The sequence below is a fragment of the Epinephelus lanceolatus genome, chromosome 15 (assembly GCF_041903045.1).
Source record: "Epinephelus lanceolatus isolate andai-2023 chromosome 15, ASM4190304v1, whole genome shotgun sequence".
In the NCBI taxonomy this organism is placed as follows: domain Eukaryota; kingdom Metazoa; phylum Chordata; class Actinopteri; order Perciformes; family Serranidae; genus Epinephelus; species Epinephelus lanceolatus.
This window is the reverse complement of record NC_135748.1, coordinates 35,494,202-35,513,189: the sequence shown is the minus strand read 5'-3', so window position 1 is coordinate 35,513,189 and position 18,988 is coordinate 35,494,202. Positions and strand designations below refer to the sequence as shown.

The 18,988-nt window shown below is 39.6% G+C and overlaps 1 protein-coding gene and 1 long non-coding RNA gene across 2 annotated transcripts; both read right to left on the bottom strand.

Annotated features, from left to right (window-relative positions):
* Window positions 1-214: 214 nt before the first annotated feature.
* On the bottom strand, window positions 215-7,161 carry LOC117267314 (uncharacterized). The gene is made up of 2 exons (XR_004502560.2): window positions 6,833-7,161; window positions 215-4,867 (listed from the first exon to the last, which is right to left on the bottom strand). It is a non-coding gene; the product is annotated as an uncharacterized LOC117267314 (long non-coding RNA).
* Window positions 7,162-8,093: 932 nt separating this feature from the next.
* On the bottom strand, window positions 8,094-17,286 carry chp1 (calcineurin-like EF-hand protein 1). Its single transcript, XM_033641796.2, has 7 exons — window positions 16,882-17,286; window positions 16,472-16,544; window positions 13,293-13,373; window positions 12,612-12,739; window positions 12,438-12,499; window positions 11,531-11,653; window positions 8,094-9,599 (listed from the first exon to the last, which is right to left on the bottom strand). Exons 1-7 carry the CDS (start codon window positions 16,946-16,948, stop codon window positions 9,546-9,548), a joined length of 588 nt encoding a protein of 195 aa, XP_033497687.1. The 5' UTR covers window positions 16,949-17,286; the 3' UTR covers window positions 8,094-9,545.
* Between the last annotated feature and the right edge of the window lie 1,702 nt (window positions 17,287-18,988).

Sequence of the window (18,988 nt, the reverse complement as noted above, 5' to 3'; positions counted from 1 at the left end):
CTATTCTTAAAGGCTAAAAATACAGTGGAAAGAATTTTTGAGCCCTGTTGGTGTCGAGGGTCTAAGAATAACAATAAAGTCACTCTATTTTTCATTTAATAATTTCCTCACTTGGGTGTTAGCGAAGCTTTTTGGTCTACTGCAAACATGTGCATTATGTCATTCATTCCATAACAGCACTTAAACAGTAGAAGTAAACATCAACACGCAGCCATCCAATTGGCACCATGCTGCATTTTATTGCTCAATTTCTGATACAGATTCTTTTTTTTTTATCTTTAGTTAATACAAAACCAGACAAGAGGCTCACACGTAATAAGCATGCCCATTTCCTCCCTCTCGAGTGCATAGTTTCTACACAGTCCACCTCCTCAGTGGAAAAGTTGATCAACAAAGTAATGTCATTAATCATTTAACCTAAGCTTTTGTTAATTTTTTTTTAATCATGGGAACAAAGGCTGATCAGTGTTTTTCAGCTGCACTGTGGCCGCACTGTCACGGTCATGTTTGACACAACAGAGTGAGAGCAGGAAACACTTTAAGCTACTCTCTGTTACTTACTTTATTTTTTGGTGCAGTTTCGTCTGTAAAAATCACAAGTGGTGATCGAAGCTACTCCGACATGCTCGCTGTTGTGTCAAACAGCCGTCCCCAGGTTGTCACCTTGTCACAGAACATCTGATATGAACGTTTCAAGAGCCTAATTACACTCATTCACATTACAAAGTTGGATTATTGCATGCAATACAAATCATTCGTTATTCTGCTAAGTCATGCATATTTTTTAAACCCATATATTCATGTTGCTAGACGCCTACTTGCTTATAAATTGTGATTATAAATCCCCACGAAGAGCATTACAGGGTTTTTAGAACACAGTATTCAAGACAGGATGGTGATGATGACAGTGCAAGTCAGTACATAGAGAGAAAGTGCTTTTCAAACAAGTGTCAAGTTCATTCAGTAAGTCCTTTGCAGCCACAGAGTTACTGAAAGTCTAGATTAGGAAGGGGCGGGTTTTTGTGGATGTAAAAATGCTACAAGAATTGTAAAGCATCTCTCATGTACCTATACGTTTATTGTTTTGGTGTTGAATACAAGAATACAAGGCAGGGAAAAATATAACTATTTGCTTTAATTTGTCTGTGTAATACCACGATGCTACTGTTCTCGTGTATACTTTGTTCTACAGGAAGTATCCCAAACCTTCATTAAGTGATACTGTATTCTAAAGCCAAATATTAAGCCACTCCCAAAACAAAAAGTGACTAATAGACAGCTACTGTAAGCATAAAGGAGAGAGGGGAGGAATTCTTTCCACATGACATTACAGACTCCTTTTAACACTTACACCCTGGCACTAAACTCATGCATTATTGTAGGTTATTGCTTCTAAAACTATAATCAAATACAATTTTATGGATTAAAATATCTCGCTCTGAATCCCAAAACTATGAGGTATTATGTACAATACAATGTCATGGTGAGATCTTAATTCTAGGACTAAATCGCTACGTCGGATCCCCACCAATTATACCCAAATCTAAGATTAAAGCGCTACTCTTAAGAGAACGTTTCTCTAAAGGTTTTTATCTTTGTCACAACTGAGACACGTTTTTCAGGAGCTTTTTGGCTGTTGCATAATGACTTCCTAATTCTTTTGCTGCTTGAGAGTGCATGAATGCGATTTAGGCAGCTCAGTCACCAGAGGAAAATGTTGGCATTGTGAGTTTCTGCAGACCACAAAGACATAATATTTGCACACTTCATATGAACCACATAATTGTTTCTAAAGTGATGTAATATATAAGCCGATGTTACAGAAATGTCACTGACCAATAGTCTATCATTCTTTGAGGGGCAAGACGCAGACGTCCCAGTTTCCTCTGCTGCCTTGTGCTGCATTTATGTGGTGTCAGGATAATTTGTTGTTTCAACATTACAATTTAAAGCTCATGAACAAACTGAAGTCAAAAGAGCGACCATCCAGGTGAACGTGAATGCACCATTGCCCTTGGCTGGTGGAGGTCTTGACTTAAGCATGATTTGATTGCTTCTTGTTCACTCATCATAGCATGTAGTGTGACAACAGCAAGTGGGAAAAGTCAGGGATTCATGAGCACTTGCATGTTTGACAGACTGACTCGTTACATATCAGACACTAAAAAGAGTCATTCAAAAAGATTCATTCGTTCATTTTTGCCCATCACTACAGCAGACCTCTGTTCGAGACCAACATGCACAAAAAAAAAAAAAAAAAAAAAAAAACGGTTGCGTTTTAGCTAGGGAAGCACGATATTGGATTTTTTTGCCGATATCTGATATGCCAATATTTACTTTTGCCGATAACTGATACCGATATCGATATATCCACTTTTTTCCCCACCTAATTTTAGTGATCATCAAGTCTCTTCTGTAGTGGAATTAACATCATATTATACATGCATGCATACTCTTATCATGATGGCCCACCAGCAGATGGAGACATGAAATATAATAGTTTTCAATGTACGTAATATTCATTCATTGTGCAAAATAAGAAAAAGCATGTTGGCTCATTCATCTTAAATATCGGCCAATAGCAATGACATGCCGATATTATCGTACATCTCTAGTTTGAGCGGCTATTTAGGCTCCAAACGTGGGTGTTTTGTAGCAACTCTTTGTCTGGGATAGTGTCACGAACAAGCAGTTGTTTTTCCATCAAGACATCGCTGCTTTTCCTGCCGGGATTGTGCCCCGAAAACTGGGTATTTTAAGCTAACACACGATCTTGTCCTAACCATAACCAAGTGGTTTTCGTGCCTAAACCTAATGATATCTTAATCACAGTGTTGTTTCACTGTAAACACGTGGAATGCAGGAACATATAACACCAACTTTTTTTTTTTTCTGGCAGCTGGGTTAATTTACGACATCTCTTAAGCGTTTGTTTTTTCAGACAAGAATCCTACAGCAGTTCAGTTAAAAAGCACTTACTTATATTGAGCATATGCGCCTAAATAAACTTGAATCAATACATATTAACTGCATAAACCCTGATTGTGTTTAATTGTATGTTTCTTATTCTACACCCAAAACATGGAATAAAAAGGAGGTCTTGTATTAATCTAAGATTTTAGGGCAAAGCTGTACCTAACCGTGGTGTGTTTAAAGGCGCAGTACGTCAATCTACCGCCCTCTAATTTGACTGAAATGGTTTTCTGCAGTTTTTGAGCTCCAGCTTAGTCTAGAAACTGATTTCACTATTCTTCATGAAGCAAGCATCACTACTGGTCATGCATGGCTACTATAATGTTGGCACCGCAAAAGTCCCGCTAAATAAGCTAATGCGCATGAGTCTATACATATCTTAATGGAAGACATTGGTGATTTTGTTGCTTTCAAACAACTTGTCACTTGTTTATACAATATACAGTTTGGTCAACAACATGACAGTTAAGATCAAATATTGCACAAATCCCGGTAAATGTGATTTTTTTTTCATCATATAAAAAATGAACCAAAAGAAAGTTGAAGAAATGAGACCAGGGTTTGAATCCAAGCTTGAATCAAAGGAGCTGCTACTTCAGCACTGGTATCTCTCCGCTTACTGGACACAGAGACGGCAGGTAGAGACGAAGCGTGATGTTTGATAAGCTAGGTTCAGTTATTTTTAGGGACTGTTTTGGCTCGTGGCACAAAAGGAATCAAAAAGTCAATTGTGTCTCTACCTGCAGCGTGTTGAGAATGTCATGTTTGTACGTCTCTTATATGAGAGCTCATGTCAAGTGGGGGAGAGGACAAAATGAGAGTATATCCACAGAGAAAGACAACATAAAAGTATACTAAAGGAGGGGGAAGAAAGAAAAAATGAAGATAGTAAAAAGGGGAAAAAAACGATTATCTTTAAATACTGTAAATCAGCAAATTTTTGGGATCTCAAGGACGATGTCACAAGGGGGAAACTGCCAATTCTGTCTTTACCTTCAATTTGGGAATAAACCTCCACAGAAAGAGAGCACCGAAATGCAAATTAGAGCATGACGTAAAAACACTTCCTTGTGACCGTCCTTTAGAGCAGATGCATAGGGGACCGCAGTCACAACCTTTAAACTGAATAGTAAATGACGCATCGTGTGCTTCTGGGCTGCTCGGCCTTCTCCTATTCAAACCTAAATGAATCCAGGAACAACGTATAAAACTGCTGTGGCGCTTGACAACCATTATGCTACTTGTACTGATCATTCACTCCCTGTTGGACTTGTTATGGCGATGAGGTAGTGCACGAAACAAATGAAAAACACCCTATGAGTCTAATTTAATCACAGGCCTTGATCTTTGCTACAGTATCTTGTGTCTTTGCGTTCTTCCAGGGACACCAGAGCAGTTTGGTCATTATCAAACTGCTTTGATTTAATTACAGAGCGTACGGGGACTTTTTTTTCTACTTAATCAGGAGGCAGAAGTGACTACGTTTACATGCACTGAGACATGAAACTCCCCCCGACCTTACAGCCAACTTAGTGGCTGCAAAGCCGACGTTACGCTACATGTAGACGTGTGTGTGCGTGATGGACGTCAGACTAGCCCACAGTGTTGGCAGATGCCCTGACTGATGATCATGCTGCAGAAACAGGCCAGGAGAGGGGGGTTGGTGTGGAGGAGAGAGAGCCAATGTCCCAGTAACAGCAGGAAGGAGGGCACCCATGTCCCAAACGCCCAAAAGAGGTCATCTTCACAGTGACTCTTCGTCCTTTACCTCCACAAGTCTGGGTGGCCGTTGAAGTGATCCATCGATGGTGTTGCTGGGGCTGATTTGAGGGGAGTTGTTCCTTCAGGCTGAGCTGCGGCTGGTGTCAGAACGGCATGGACTGGAAAACCCATCCTAGAGTTAAAAATAATCACGTTAATTTATTATTATATAGTTTTGTTCCAATTGTGATTTTAAATCAGTCTTTTTTAAGAGCAGCTGAAAGACAAGAGGACTATATTGATTACGTCATCCAGCATCTGCCTGTTATTTGTCATTTTGTTTATAAAATGAACATCAACATTCATCCAACCAACTGTCCACAACCATGGACTCATTATGAAAACATCGGCCCCTGGGCACAGATATGCTAAAGGCCCCACCACCTCTCCTACACGAGCCAGACTTCAGCCCCTTTTACACTTCCTGTTCGAGGCGGGAATGTCACACCATTTTTCCACCTCATCGTTCTATGTAAAAGGTAAAATTGTGGAAGGGGGGAGGGGGGCGCCAAGTTGTGTTGCATGTCAGCTGGCTACGGAGGTAGTAACAGCCAGCAGTATGGGACCACAGAGGGGGCGGATGTGATGTTTTGACAAGGTGTTCAGTATGCAACCTACTGGTGGGAGATTTTAAAAGCAGCAGTAGCAGTTAGCAGCTAACACAAAGAAGAAAACAGCAGTCAAAAAAGGAAGCAGAGCATGAGATCAGTTGCCATCACTCGCCATATAATGGGAAAGGGAACTGATTATTATTGCCATGTTGTGCCACTGTTATTGTTTATAAAACGCTGCCAACACACATTATATGTCACACTAGAGGCTGCTTATGTTGTGTTACATGTCATGGCCATCATGGTTCTTTTTTCAACAATTTTATCTAATATACACTGGAGCCATTGTTTGGTTTTGTGTAAAAATGCAAAAGCAGTGTAAAGAAGGGACTTTCTAGTGACCCTATAGCGCTATTTCTGTGTAAACAGGGCTTCAGACTTTGTGGTGGGTTTTCCTCTGTTTTTTTTTTGTATTGCGCGTCTTCATAGTTGTTACGTATTGTTCTGTGGTTTCGTGTCGTTGTGGTAATTTTGTGTCTCTTAGTGGTAGTTTTGCATCACGTAGCAGTCTCTTTGTGTCTATTTTAGCTAATTTTGTGTCTTTAATTGGTCGTTTTGCATCTCTTTGTTAACGTTTTGTGTCTCTTTGCAGTAATTTTGTGTTTTTGTTTTATTTTGGTCACTTTGTGTCTTCATTTGGTAGTTTTGCATCTCTTTGGTGGCATTTAGTGTCTCTGAGGTAATTTTTAGTCTTTTTTTGGTCATTTTGTGTCTTCATGAGGTAGTTTTGTGTCTCTTTGTAACCGTTTTGTGTCGGATTTAGATAGCTTTGCATCCTTTTTCAGTCATTTTGTGGCTCTTATTGGTAGTTTTGCCCCTTTTTGTAGTTATTTTGCGTCTCTTTGCTGTTCCTTTGAATCTTTTTGTGGTCTCTCTGTGTCTCTCCCTGGCCAGTATGCATTAATTAAAGTGACATTTTGCAGGTGAAGACCAGGGAGGGCCCTTTAACACTTTGTGCTCCTGGGCCTGTGCCCACTAGGCCTGTTCAAGTAATCCATCCATGTCCATTACAAAAAAGATAGTAAGTTCACAGTATTTTAAACAGTAAATATTAACATTGATGAACCTGAGACTTGGAGCTCTTTTGTATTTTTGCTTGGAAAAAAAAACCCCAGACAACTTGTCAGTTATCACAGTTGTTGTACATGTCAATCAACAATTGAATGTATCTAACGTTACTAACTAACTCTAATTTAGACAAATACTTAAAATGTAAATGACTTATAAACACATAACAAAGAATAAAGAGACATTGATTGATAATGGACCAATGAGTCCACTGAAGTCCTCTGATATTCAGCTCAGACAGTTGTCTGATTTTATAGTTATTCATTTTAGTGTTTAAAAATCACTGGAAAAGCTGAATTTAATGTAAGAGTGAATTTCTCCCTTTTAAGTGCATTTCCAATTCCCCACATGAATAAAATGAGCAGAAAAATTACAGTTAAAGCTGACACACAGGTCTGGCATGGTTGCAAATGACTGACCTTGGTGTGAGCGATGGTCCGAGATGGTGCAGAGGTATTTCCACCGGGGTTCGAGCTGCTGCAGCTCACAATGGTAAACAAAAGCCAGGGGGGTTTCTTCCTCTACGGTGACACATTTCTGCCAAACTGGACGTACGCCGGGTTTCCTCTGTGGAGTGTGGCCGCGCTTGGTGAGGACACGGTAAGAGAAGAATAAACCGACAAACCGGCCTGCCGGGCCCCCCTTTCCTCCCTCCGTTACACCCCGGAGAGGAGAAGGTCCTCTCGTCCCCGTCTCCGCACACCCTCCGCTCTACGCCATTTTCGCTCTGTTACTACGAGCCAACGGAAGAGCGCGACGATTGTGCCGGAGACCTGTCAATCAAAATGGAAGCCCGCCCCGGAAGTACCTCTTCTTCTTCTCTCCTGACGGTTATCAATCAGCTTTGTGGTGCGTTTACTGCCGCTAGGTGAACACAAACGTCACCAAAATGAGCAAAAATTAATTGATTAATGAGGTTGTTCTGTAGGATAGTGTGTAGGTATTCACAATACATGTACTTAAGCATTAAAAACAGAGATAATAAAGAACAAAACTCTGGTACAAGTGAGAATAGATGGTGTTGATGTAGAAAGAGTATATGAAAATACATTTCTAGGTGGGATTTTAAACCACAAAATCTCTTGGTAACCCCATATAAAACATGTGAAAGCTCAAGTGGCTCCCTGTGGCTTTGACAAACAAATGTATGGAAATGAATAACTGTTTTTTAACATTTTAATTTTATCATTGTTTTAGCCATGAATTGATTCTTCCATTTTCTAAATGTATAAATGTGTGGCCTATACACTTAATTTAAAAAAAAAAAAAAAAGTTTCAACAGCTTGCCAACTATGTGCGTCATACATCTACGGCCTGGTGCCTTTGCCTAAAATTTGCCAATTTTCAATAGTAATGGCTAGCCTTGAGTCTCCTTAGTGAGACTAACTACTGAGTCCAAATCCAAAATGAGAAACCGTCTCAGAGGAAAATAGAGAGTTTGATAATGAGCGGCCATAATGATTACTGCCAGCTGCAACCCTATTTTAACACATTAGACACATTTTATAAACTTTCATAAATCATAGCTACATATCTTTTTGCATCAGGTTTGGGCATCAGTTCGCATTTGTATGTTTTCAGTCTTTATAGTGCAAGCTGTCTCTCTTATGCTCAACGTAAGTGTCCGTACAGTCAGTACTAAAATAAAACCAGAATAAAATGTAAATGAACAAGACAACGCACGCATGGCACTTAATTTATTCAAATCAAATTCATGAATCACCTTGATAATACCTAGACCAACGTCACATTACATGTGAATCATATCTGATTGGTAATCACATAATGATTAATAAGTTGTATTTCCTGCTCTCAACTGCTGGAGGGTGTCCTTGTAATGATTTAACTCACTCACATTAAACATTAAAGGGTCAGACATTTTGCAATATTCATGATCACGAGCCTGTACAGAAAATATATTTTGAATGCATTTGATTCTCTTTAGCATCTGGAAATAAATTGCCAGACAAATGTTGAGCAGTGCATACGTCAATCAACAATTTTTTGAGCCCACTGTGGAGACTCATCATATAAATATGGGTTTACCTGTTCTAAATCTATAAACTAACTAGTCCACAGGGGCTTTATTAAGACTCAGTCAGGGGGATACTTTTAAAAGCTAAATCCTATTGATACCATTCTGCAAATCTACTAAAACTTGTGCGAGGGAAGACACATGTACTAGGCAAGAGATATCAGCATTTTGCATGAAAACCTCATTTTTGCCACCACAGATTTTAGCTATAAATGAATAAGCAGTTTAAATATTACATTATCCACATGTTGAATCAGCAGTGGCTCCAACAGGCCCCTCGTTGTTACCAGGGTCAAACTTGCTTTGGTTGAAGTCCAACAACTTAAACAGGTAATCACAATCTATTGGCAATAGCTAGGTTAACCCATATGAAAAAATACACACAAACATGGCCGTATGTTCCAGTTTACTGTGGAGATAATAAGTTACAAAGGGGGGAACCACAGCCATGGCACTTCAGTGAGTAAAACACAAAAATCTGTGGAGCAGGTCCTGCTTTGCTTCAAGGGACAAACTTCGAGCCGGCTGGTCTGACTTGCTTTGCCACAAGTTGGAAAAAAAAAAGGAGTCATAAGATCCTGTTAGCATTAAAAACACTGTCTGTTTTGGAGTGGAATCACATCCGACACGTTTCGCTTTGAACTACTGCATATTTATACCGACACCGACGCAACATGTGCTACCTATCCATGGAACAGCAAGAGTAAACTTACTCACTGCAATAGCAAAAAGCTTCATCGTACCGTGCTCTGAAATCATTTTTCATGTGAAAAGTGGAACAGCAGTGGTACGAACTGTGACCCTCTGAAAGTTGTCTAATAAATAATGTTCCATTACTGGGAAAAAAAATACATAGTGACATTGCATAAAACAACCCAAGGCACGCAACTTTTCCCTTTGTTTACAGAGCAGTGCGGAGGCAGAAACTCCAGGTCTATGACATGATTTACCTAATGCTTGGTCTGACTGCGTGTAGTACTCGTAGTGTGGGGCCACAGCAGCCTGTGGAGAAGCTGGATGAGGTTGTATTCTGACATCAACTGACATGTTGAAGCTCTACCCAAAATTAAAAAGAAAAAAAAAAAGAAAAAGATAATTTAGTGTAGAAATCGGATGCTCATTTTCTGTTCCACGTCCACCTTCTCCAAGACCTGAGGAAACAATCGAAAGAAAACAAGTTTAGATGCGAAATAAAATTTCAGTGTTGTGTTTCTGTAAAGCCCAGTTCAGGCTAAAGATTCGCAATGAGACCATGAATCACGCAACTACTTGCAATGCGCCGCTCTCAATAAGTACACACAGCGAGCAGCAGCAGTGACCCACTGGCAAAATGTGAGGATGTAAACAGAGGGCTCAGCAAGCGAATACACCGTCTGTGGTCATTTTGACTTGACCAGCGGACTTCACTACAAGCTGATTGGCTGCTGAAACAGGCGACTGGCCTTACATTCTAAAACCAGCTGAGTTGCAGGTGACACCATCGGCTAGCTTGACCTCACACCGCTGCAACTTTTCTCTGCAACGTTCTAAAACAGTTTCATCTCGTAGCAAATCATTGGTCTGAACTGGGCTTAATGTGTAACACACAAAGTCAGATTTAAGGAAGTTTACCTCTGTCGGTTGGATTTTTTTTTTTGGACAAACTTTCTCATTCTACAGCTAAACAGTACACTAAAAATGTATTAGGAAACATTTGAGGTGAGAAACAGGCAGTGCAGTGACAGAATTTTGATTCAGATTTGATCAGCGCTGCCCAGTCTGACCACAGTTCATGAGCAGTGACTGACACAAGTGACAGCTGTGTTAGAGTCTCCTCAGCTCTGATTGGTTATTTTTGTTCACATGCAGCAGATACTAGCAAATGCCATTAGAAGCACTATGAGGAGGAGGAACCTGATTTTCACAGACTGTCTCGTGCACTCTCATTCAGCAAATATGACAAAAGGTTCTTTGTGTAAAAGTAACTGTCTACAGCTTTAAACACACACAAAAACATTTTAATTAGTTTGCAGTTATTCACACAAATTGAGAAACTGTGCTCAAAATAATGTAAACCAGGTTTAACCTAAAATAATTCATCCTTCGTATCTTTTGCTCTCAGAGTAACTAAAAAACGATACAAGTGCTACAAACATCGTGCACTATGTAAAATGTGTCCTTGGACTTCTTTTTAATTCTGTGGCCAAGTGAAGTAGAAACATTTAGCATAAGAACATACGCAAGAAATTTGTATGCGTAATATCAGCCTTACGCCAAATGAATTTTCAAGCTATTGCACCGTCGCAGAGAAATCTCCAGTGCCAGAATAAAATCACCTCAGTTGATCTCTATCGTTTGGTGTAAGATGGTCATAAACTCAGTGTGAGCTGTCTGAAGTCTTTTCTTTTTCTTGGCTTGACGTTGGGATAAAATTCAAGATGTTTAATATTATCTTGAGTTTTTAGTCTCGACTCCTGCAAATACTGACTGTCAATGACGTGGACACTGTCAACATCCAATAGCTGTGCTCTCCAGCACCGAGCAAAAAGCAGAAAACTGGATACAGAGTAAACATGGAGGGGACTCCAGGGAGGCACAAGAATGTGATCAAGTTTCGATTCTCCTGTAGTGAGGAAAACAAAGACAAACTGGTGGAGTTGTGGAGTGAACAAGAGTAGGTTATAATTTGGCAGGTATCTGATCAACCAACTGGCCTTTTTTTAAATGAGAAATCTTAATTTTTGAAACAATTGGCCTCTCATTCCCACAGTCTCCTCCCACTGAAACAGTGCAGCTAACCAACAGAGGCTGGTAGCGAGTTATGGTGACAAATTCCAGAATATGACGCCGTTTATCATGTGTTTCTTGAGTGATGTGTTTTTGCAGACACACAAGGTTGACATGTCCTATTTCTTAAAGGGAGTTTGGCGTAATATTTTCCACCAGGAGCAGGATGGGAAATAATCTCACAAGGAATTTAGTTGAAGTCTTGCAAATAGTGATCCTGTGACAAAAAACTCTTCAGATGTGAGGATGTCAGACCTAAGTGTTTTAAAAGTATTTTCAAAGTCTTATCATGTATATTAGACATCACAAAACTTGCCTTTATGAATTCATTGAAGGAAATGGAATTATCTCCATTTGTGTCCGCCTCCTGAATGGTCCTGTCAGCGATGCTGCCGAGCTGTTCATCTGAAATGTTTACACCGACCATCATCCGTAACACCTGTAAATAATAAACAAAATGCCTCCATGGTTAATGAACACCAGCGTGAAACACTTCCTGTCAAAGATTAAATAATAGTCATGATGTTTGCCCAAACAGTACGGTGATGGCACAGCATGTATTTCAGCACCACACAAGATAATTTGCAGTTATTACAGTTAAATAGCGAGCATGCGGCGGCCTCGCCTCACTGCAGGAAATACATGATTAGAAATACAGTGGAGACGTGTTAACTGCAAAACAGGCAAACATACATTACTCTGAGCTGCATGTTTCAGGGTGTCAGAGGCTCATGCCTCACATGAAGCAGCGACACACAAGTGTTTTGCGCAAAACAAGAGATCTGTCTGAGTCATTTAACCCCAAGCTTATAGCAATTACAGGTCACACAATGTCACTGAAACCGAGATGGCTTCACGGAGGGACAACAGATGACACAAAGGAGGCCAAAATACAGGATATCACACTGTCTGGGAAAAATCAACCTGTAGTTAAGGTGAGATATCACATCATTATCAGCACAAGGGCAAAGTCTTCTCATTGACAAGGAAATTGCCTCTCTGTGGAACATTTTGAAACAGATATTGCATAATAGCATTTGTTCCTTTGTTCAACAGGCTGGACAGCAAATATTTTCAGAGGTTATTACAAGAGATTTCTATTGGACCGCTTTGAAATTATATTATTCACCATCTGGCTGATTGAGTTATTGCGTGAACCTGTTGTTTCCACTAACTGTACCATGACTCAGCCGCGTATTTACATGACAAACCGACCCACTCACCTGCAGCAGCTCATCCCGAGAGATTTTGTCATCTCTGTCCAGGTCATACAAACGGAAAGCAACTGGGAAAATAAAAGAAATATACAAGTCAAGACAGACGTAGTGAGTGAATGTACACAATACTGGTCACCACCTCCACCCAGGCACGCCCGTGTGACCGAGCTGTACACTCACAGAGCAGCTTGTTTGTCCTGCTGTTGAGTGGCTCACTGGCAGCAGCGTTCTTGTTCTTCTCATTGTCCTCAATGGGTCTGAAGTGAGCCAAGGTGCGCATGAAGCCCCTGAAGTTTACCTGATCCTCTCTGAAAACCAGAGAAGGAGAAAAAAAGGACTTAGTACAATATGTGGCAGCTCAAATTACCTTTATACTCCACATAAACACTATCCGTGCGGGCAACACAATGAAAACTAGTCGTAACCTAACACCATTTTACAAAGTCAAACACTTTTCAAGCTCTCAAGTTGTTCTGATGCAAACAACCCAAACCCAGTGCAACAAGAACACGTCTATAAACCATTACGAGCAGCATCTAAAATTAAATCGCCTACACATCTGACTTTTTGGGATTTTAATGATACATTTGAAAACATCTGGTTTTCAACTCTCAGACTAATAACAGCAAAACATCAGCAGAATGCACAGAGACAACCTGCAGTGGTCAGTCCATTTTTTTCTGAACACAGAGCTGGCAGAGAAGACGGAGCGTCTCAAGTCTGCAGCCAGTCAGCCACAACTGAGAAGCCTGGTGGCCTCGTTCAGATTTGTGGTGCTGGTGACTCAAACCTATAATGCACACTCCTGCAAGAAAAAACAAGCTCTCCAAACACAGCACACCAATAACAGGGACGACTCACCCCTCAGGAAAGAACGCATTGATGATTCTGTCTCCCAGCGGATTGATGGCCAGCTCTGGGATCCTCTGGAAATCTTCTCGGCTGCAGACACCAGGAGATACGACCAAAATTAAACTCCAACACAACATACTTTAACACATAAAGTCAGTAGAGACAGTAGGACGTAGCCTATGTACATAGGGCGCCCAGTCTACAAGGTGAGCTAGCCTATGCCCCAATTTACGACAGATCTTAAAGGAACAGTGTGTAGTATTTAGTCGGATCTAAGGGTGAGGCAGTGGTTAGTATTGTCGCCTCACAGCACAAGGGTTCCTGGTTCTAATCCAGGGTGGGGGAACCCTTCTGTGCGGAGTTTGCGTATTCTCCCTGTGTCAGCGTGGGTTTTCTCCAGGTGCTCCAGCTTCCTCCCACAGTCCAAAGACATGCAGGTTAACTGGTGACTCTAAATTGCCCGTAGGTGTGAATGTGAGTGTGAATGGTTGTCTGTCTCTATGTGTCAGCCCTGTGATAGTCTGGTGACCTGTCCAGGGTGTACCCTGCCTCTCAGCTGGGACAGGCTCCAGCCCCCCGTGACCCCTGACAGGATAAGCGGTTACTGAAAATGAATGAAGAACGGTGAAGATTGCAGACTGCAACCAGCTGAAACTTCTCCCATGTGCCAAGAGGGAACTCCTGGTTAGGATTCCTTCACCGTTCATTGTTCAGGAGGTTTTTACTGGGAGCCAAATCTCCAAAACAAATGATCCAGAAGATTTAAACTGGCAAAAACACTGAATAAAGCAGTTTCACGTTTAAAAAATTCAAGTTTTTCAAATGCTTTTGTCAGGGAGGGGCTGCTAACTACGACAGCCGAAGCAAAAAGCAAATGGCCCTATCTAGAGACAGTATTTGGTTTGTCTGTTCTGGGCTACTGTAGAAACATGGCGGACTCCATAGATGAGGACCTGCTCCTATGTAGATATAAATGGCTCATTCTAAGGTAACAAAAACACAACAATTCTTATCTTCGCCAAAGAAAACATACTTCTTAAATATATATATAAACCATTTCTGCTAATATACCCTCTCAAATCCTACACTGGACCTTTAAATTGTCAGTCACTGAAAAGATCCTTGTCCCATCAGAAGGACTGGAGGTTGTTCAGCTCAGATATGTGTAAAATCTCACTGTTGTGGCAACTAATTAAAGATAAGAATGTCACCTTGGTGAAAAATGAGAATGTACCTGACTGTGTGCTGTGACTGAAATCACTGGAGCGGAACCAAGAACTTGTTTTGTGTAAACACAACGACTTTCAAAAGGACAACTTCTCAGAATCAGTAGAGCTGTTTATTTTTTATTCTACCTTTCAGACATTGATCTGCCGATGACTGCTCGGCCTTAATGATTACCTGTTTCTTCACCTATTGCTTGTTTTGTCCAGACTTAGGATGGAGCGAGGAGTTAATCACAAACCACAAAAACGTCACACTGAGGTCTGAACTGAACACTTGAAATCTGCCTGAGCTCAGATGATAAGCCACATGAAAGATTTCATGATCAATCACAGTGTGAATGCAAAATCTCAGCACACCTGAAAGCACAGGTGCGTAGGAAGAGGGCGTAACCCAAAACGTGTCCACAAAATCAAAGAAAGGTTCCCGCACACTGTATCGCTCTCAGTCAAACATTTATTGGCGAAACGTTTCGGTCGGTATGTCGGTGATATGTCTGATGAAGGTCACATCGACCGAAACGTTACGCCAATAAATGTTTGACTGAGAGCGATACAGTGTGCGGGAACCTTTCTTTGATTTTATGATCAATCACAGTGAAACCGATCAGAGAATGAGTGACGCCTTGCTACACTTTGGCTGACCTTTCTTTTAACTACAATACAGGGGTGCTGCCCTGTTGACTGTTTATTCAAATAGTGCATTAACTGAATAGAAATTGTTTGACAGAACATTTTTAAACAGCAAGAGTAAAGTCTATTAAAATGCTCGAGCTGTTTAATTCAATTTAAATGATATTTTTCTTTCCGTTTATTTCTAGTGTTTGCCTGTATTTCTGTTACAGGAAAATTCTGTGTCAGCTGATGAATGCAAAAACATCTAAAAGGGAGGAAACGGGCAAAGTCAGTATAAGGCAAGTGTATCCTGCAGGCATCTTCAATTACTGTAAAACCCCAATTAAAAGTCTAGTCCCAATTAAACACCCAGTCCCTTTTAGCAGCCCAGTGTGGCTACACATTTTGACAAATAAACACCTGTCTGTCTAAAGCGGTGTTGTGTCAGTACGCCGGGTGCCGTCTCTCTGACACATTGTCTGTCGGAGCTACATCAAATGAATGATTCATAATTGATATGTTATCTGAAGCCTAATTTTTAAACAAGTCACACTGCTTCAATTTGATTCTATGTCCAGATCTTTGCTGAGCATCAGTTCTGCGTGAAGGGAATTAAAGGCCTGTCCCAAATATAAGCTTGTTGATTTCAGTTAGGCTCTCTTTTTAAGGCTCTTTGTGGTCTATCTCCCAGCTATACCTCCGATCTCTTAGGACCGTACACTCCAGGACGTACTTTAAGGTCTTGTGTCTGTTCCAGAGGCCCAGCTGAAAGCTAAAGGGGACAAAACGTTTGCTGTCAGGGCCCCGAGGCTCTGGAACAATCAGTGGTCTTCTTGAAGTCCCTTCTTAAAACACACTTTTATTGAAGAGCCTTTCCTGATTTTACTTGAGTTTTAAGTTCATTCAGACTGTCTTTTATTTCCTCAGTTTCTATCCACTAAAGTGTTTTATCAGTTCTTTTAAAAGTTGTTGTTTTCATGTCTTATCTGTTTTAATTTTTGACATGTAAAGCACTTTGTAACCCTGTTTTAAAAAGCGCTTTATAAGTACATTTTTGGATTTTAGCAAATAAATATAATATTCATGCAAGTTTTACAGTGATGACAATTTGCAAAGCTGTAAGTGTGAAAATTAATCCTTAATGCCTTCTTAACTTTTAACTTTAAAACACTACCCATACAAGCAAAACTTGTCTTTTAACTCTCCAATCTGTCCTCCATGATAAGAAATGTCCTGCTATATCAGTCTGTCACCTGCCAAATTGCTGTGAAATGAACAAAACATCAGCCTCAACATCTGGCTGGTGTTTCATGTGTTTATTCTCACAGTGGTGGTTATGATATTACCTACCTAAGGGTGCCGTTTTCTCCTTTATCCAGGCTGGTGAAGCGGCTGTACAGGCGGGTGATCTGACTGTGGGAGACTGAAGAGAGGAAACCAAAGAGGGGGAAGATATTACAACCAGATGAGCAGAAGAAAACAGGTATTCAGTGCTTCAGGCCAAATAGCTTTTCACCTAAATACTGGACTTCACTACACAACCACAAGTCTTCTTCAGAGTTTAGATGTGTGCACTATTACCCAGTTAAACAGCCAAGAGATTGGACACAGCTGCAATAAGTCATGCAATATATTGTATTGGCGCAACTTCCTTTTGGTACGTGATTAAGGGATTTTACTGAATGTTAGGCTTTAAGTCATTGGCTAACTGCAGTGAGAGGCAACAGTAATGTACAGCACAGGAATTAGTCTGAACTTACAGCCAGTCTCCTTCTTTATTTCTTCAATCTCCTCTTCTCGCAGTAACGTGGACGCCCTGGATCCCATGATGAAATGTTAAAAGGTGTTATAAACGAGCGGACCAGCTAGCAGTCTTGCGCAACCTACCCAGCTGTGGAAGAACCTCAATCCGGATTTATGTTAAAGTTAGCAAACAAGCTAACGCAGCGAGCTAAACCTGCTTTACCGGTGAAAGCAGCCGGGGGCTAACAAGGCTGTCACAGCTAACAGGGGTTTAGTCCAGGCAGCTGTTTCTTGTCCTGAGAGTGATGTGTCTCGCCCGGTAGTCCGTTTGCTAGTAAAGCTTTTCTATGTTCTGTCGTGGTTTCATGGTCCCAAGACGAGTTTCGGCCAAATTACCTTCCTGTTTTACGGGGTGGGAGGGCGGGTCCTGAAAAAAGGCCGCCTCCCTGTGAGGACGGCTGACACGGATTTAGGCAGCAACGTTTCCTGCCTGCTTAAAATTCGAAGCTAAAGTCTTGTATATAACTATACTTCGATTTAAACCAGCACATTATCGCTCTAACACATTAATAAAACTAAAATTAACAGTTAAAAATTAAACTAGCAAGTGTTATTTTTAAAAATTCACAGATTTTCGTCAGTCAAGCTAAAGACAAGCTAGCTACGGAGGTGGCACCATCCTGCTGGGGTCACAATCACACTCGTAACAGTCGGTCAGCTGCTGAGGTCAGATGCTGTAGAAAATTCCAATATTACATATATATATAATCACCGTATATAGAGCTAAATTCATGATAATATGTAACAATTAAAACACAATTACAAGTAGCATTGACAATTAAAGACTGTATTAAAGACATATTTTTTAAAAAAAATACCCTGCTTTTGAATAATAATTTGTGTTTACTCCACCAAAAAAAAGGTTGAATCAAAAATGTTAAAATTACTGTTAATTGTTCTCATTAATTAAAAAAAAAAAAAAATATGAAGGTGACAGTAATTTAATCAGGCTCAAACATCCTTCACTATATATGAGCAAAATACATTTTTGAGTTGAGATGGAATAATTTCTAACAATTAATCATTGCATTTAATGATAAAAACACAATTACAAATAGCATTAACAATTAAACATCCAATTAAAGAAATTTAAAGAGAAAAAAAGCTCTGCTTTGAATAATAATTTTTGTTTTCCCCACTAAAATAAGTTGAATCGAAAATCTTAAAATTACTTTTACTTCTTTGCATTAATTAAAAAAAACTATGAAGAAACTATGAACTATAATTTAAATTAACTATGAAGGTCAAAGTAATTTAATTAGGCTCAAACATCCCTCACAACATATGAGTAAAGCACATTTTTTTGAGTGGAGTTGCACTGACAATTAAAAATCCTATTAAAAACACATTTTAAAAATACCTTGCTTTGAATAAATATTTGTGCCCCCACCCTGCCTTAAAAAACATGTAAAAAAAAAAAAAATCTTACAATTCTTCTTCTTACTTCTTTCTATTAATTAAAAATTAATGGAAATTAAAAAAATCTATGAATGTGTAAGTAATTAAATTAGGCTCAAACATCCTTCACTATGTATTAGCAAAACATATTTTTTGAGTGGAATTGGAATAATATCTAACAATTAGGCTAATCACCACATGATAAAAACACTAACAAATAGCATTAACAATTAAAAATCCTATGATTGTGAAAATAATTTATGGTGAAGTAACTATAGGCATAAAACATTTTTGAGTAAATTTGGAATAATATCCAACAATTAATCACTGCATTTAATAAATAAAAACATACTTTAAAAATATCCTGCTTTAAAAAATAGTGGGTTTTTTTTTTCAGGAAAAGTTTAACTAGAAATCTTTAAATTACATTTATTCCTTCTCCTTAATAATAATAATAATAATAATAAAAAGTCAAAAACCTATGGATGTAAAAATTATTTGATTCAGCTCAGACCTCCATGTAAAGTAACTATAGGCAAAACACATTTTTTGAGTTGGACTTGATGTGAATAAATAATTCACAAATTCAGAACAAACAGGGAAAAAATAGAACTTGCAGGAAATTATTGGTAAACATTATCAATAGACAGGAAAAATAATGAAAGA

Coding starts and splice junctions, on each gene's coding strand:
- chp1 (XM_033641796.2), bottom strand. CDS start 16,948: ATGGGATCCAGGGCGTCCACGTTACTGCGAGAAGAGGAGATTGAAGAA. Junction 16,545..16,881: donor AATAAAGAAGGAGACTGGCT/GTAAGTTCAGAC, acceptor TCCTCTCTTCAG/TCTCCCACAGTCAGATCACC. Junction 9,600..11,530: donor CCTTCAATGAATTCATAAAG/GCAAGTTTTGTG, acceptor TTGTTTCCTCAG/GTCTTGGAGAAGGTGGACGT.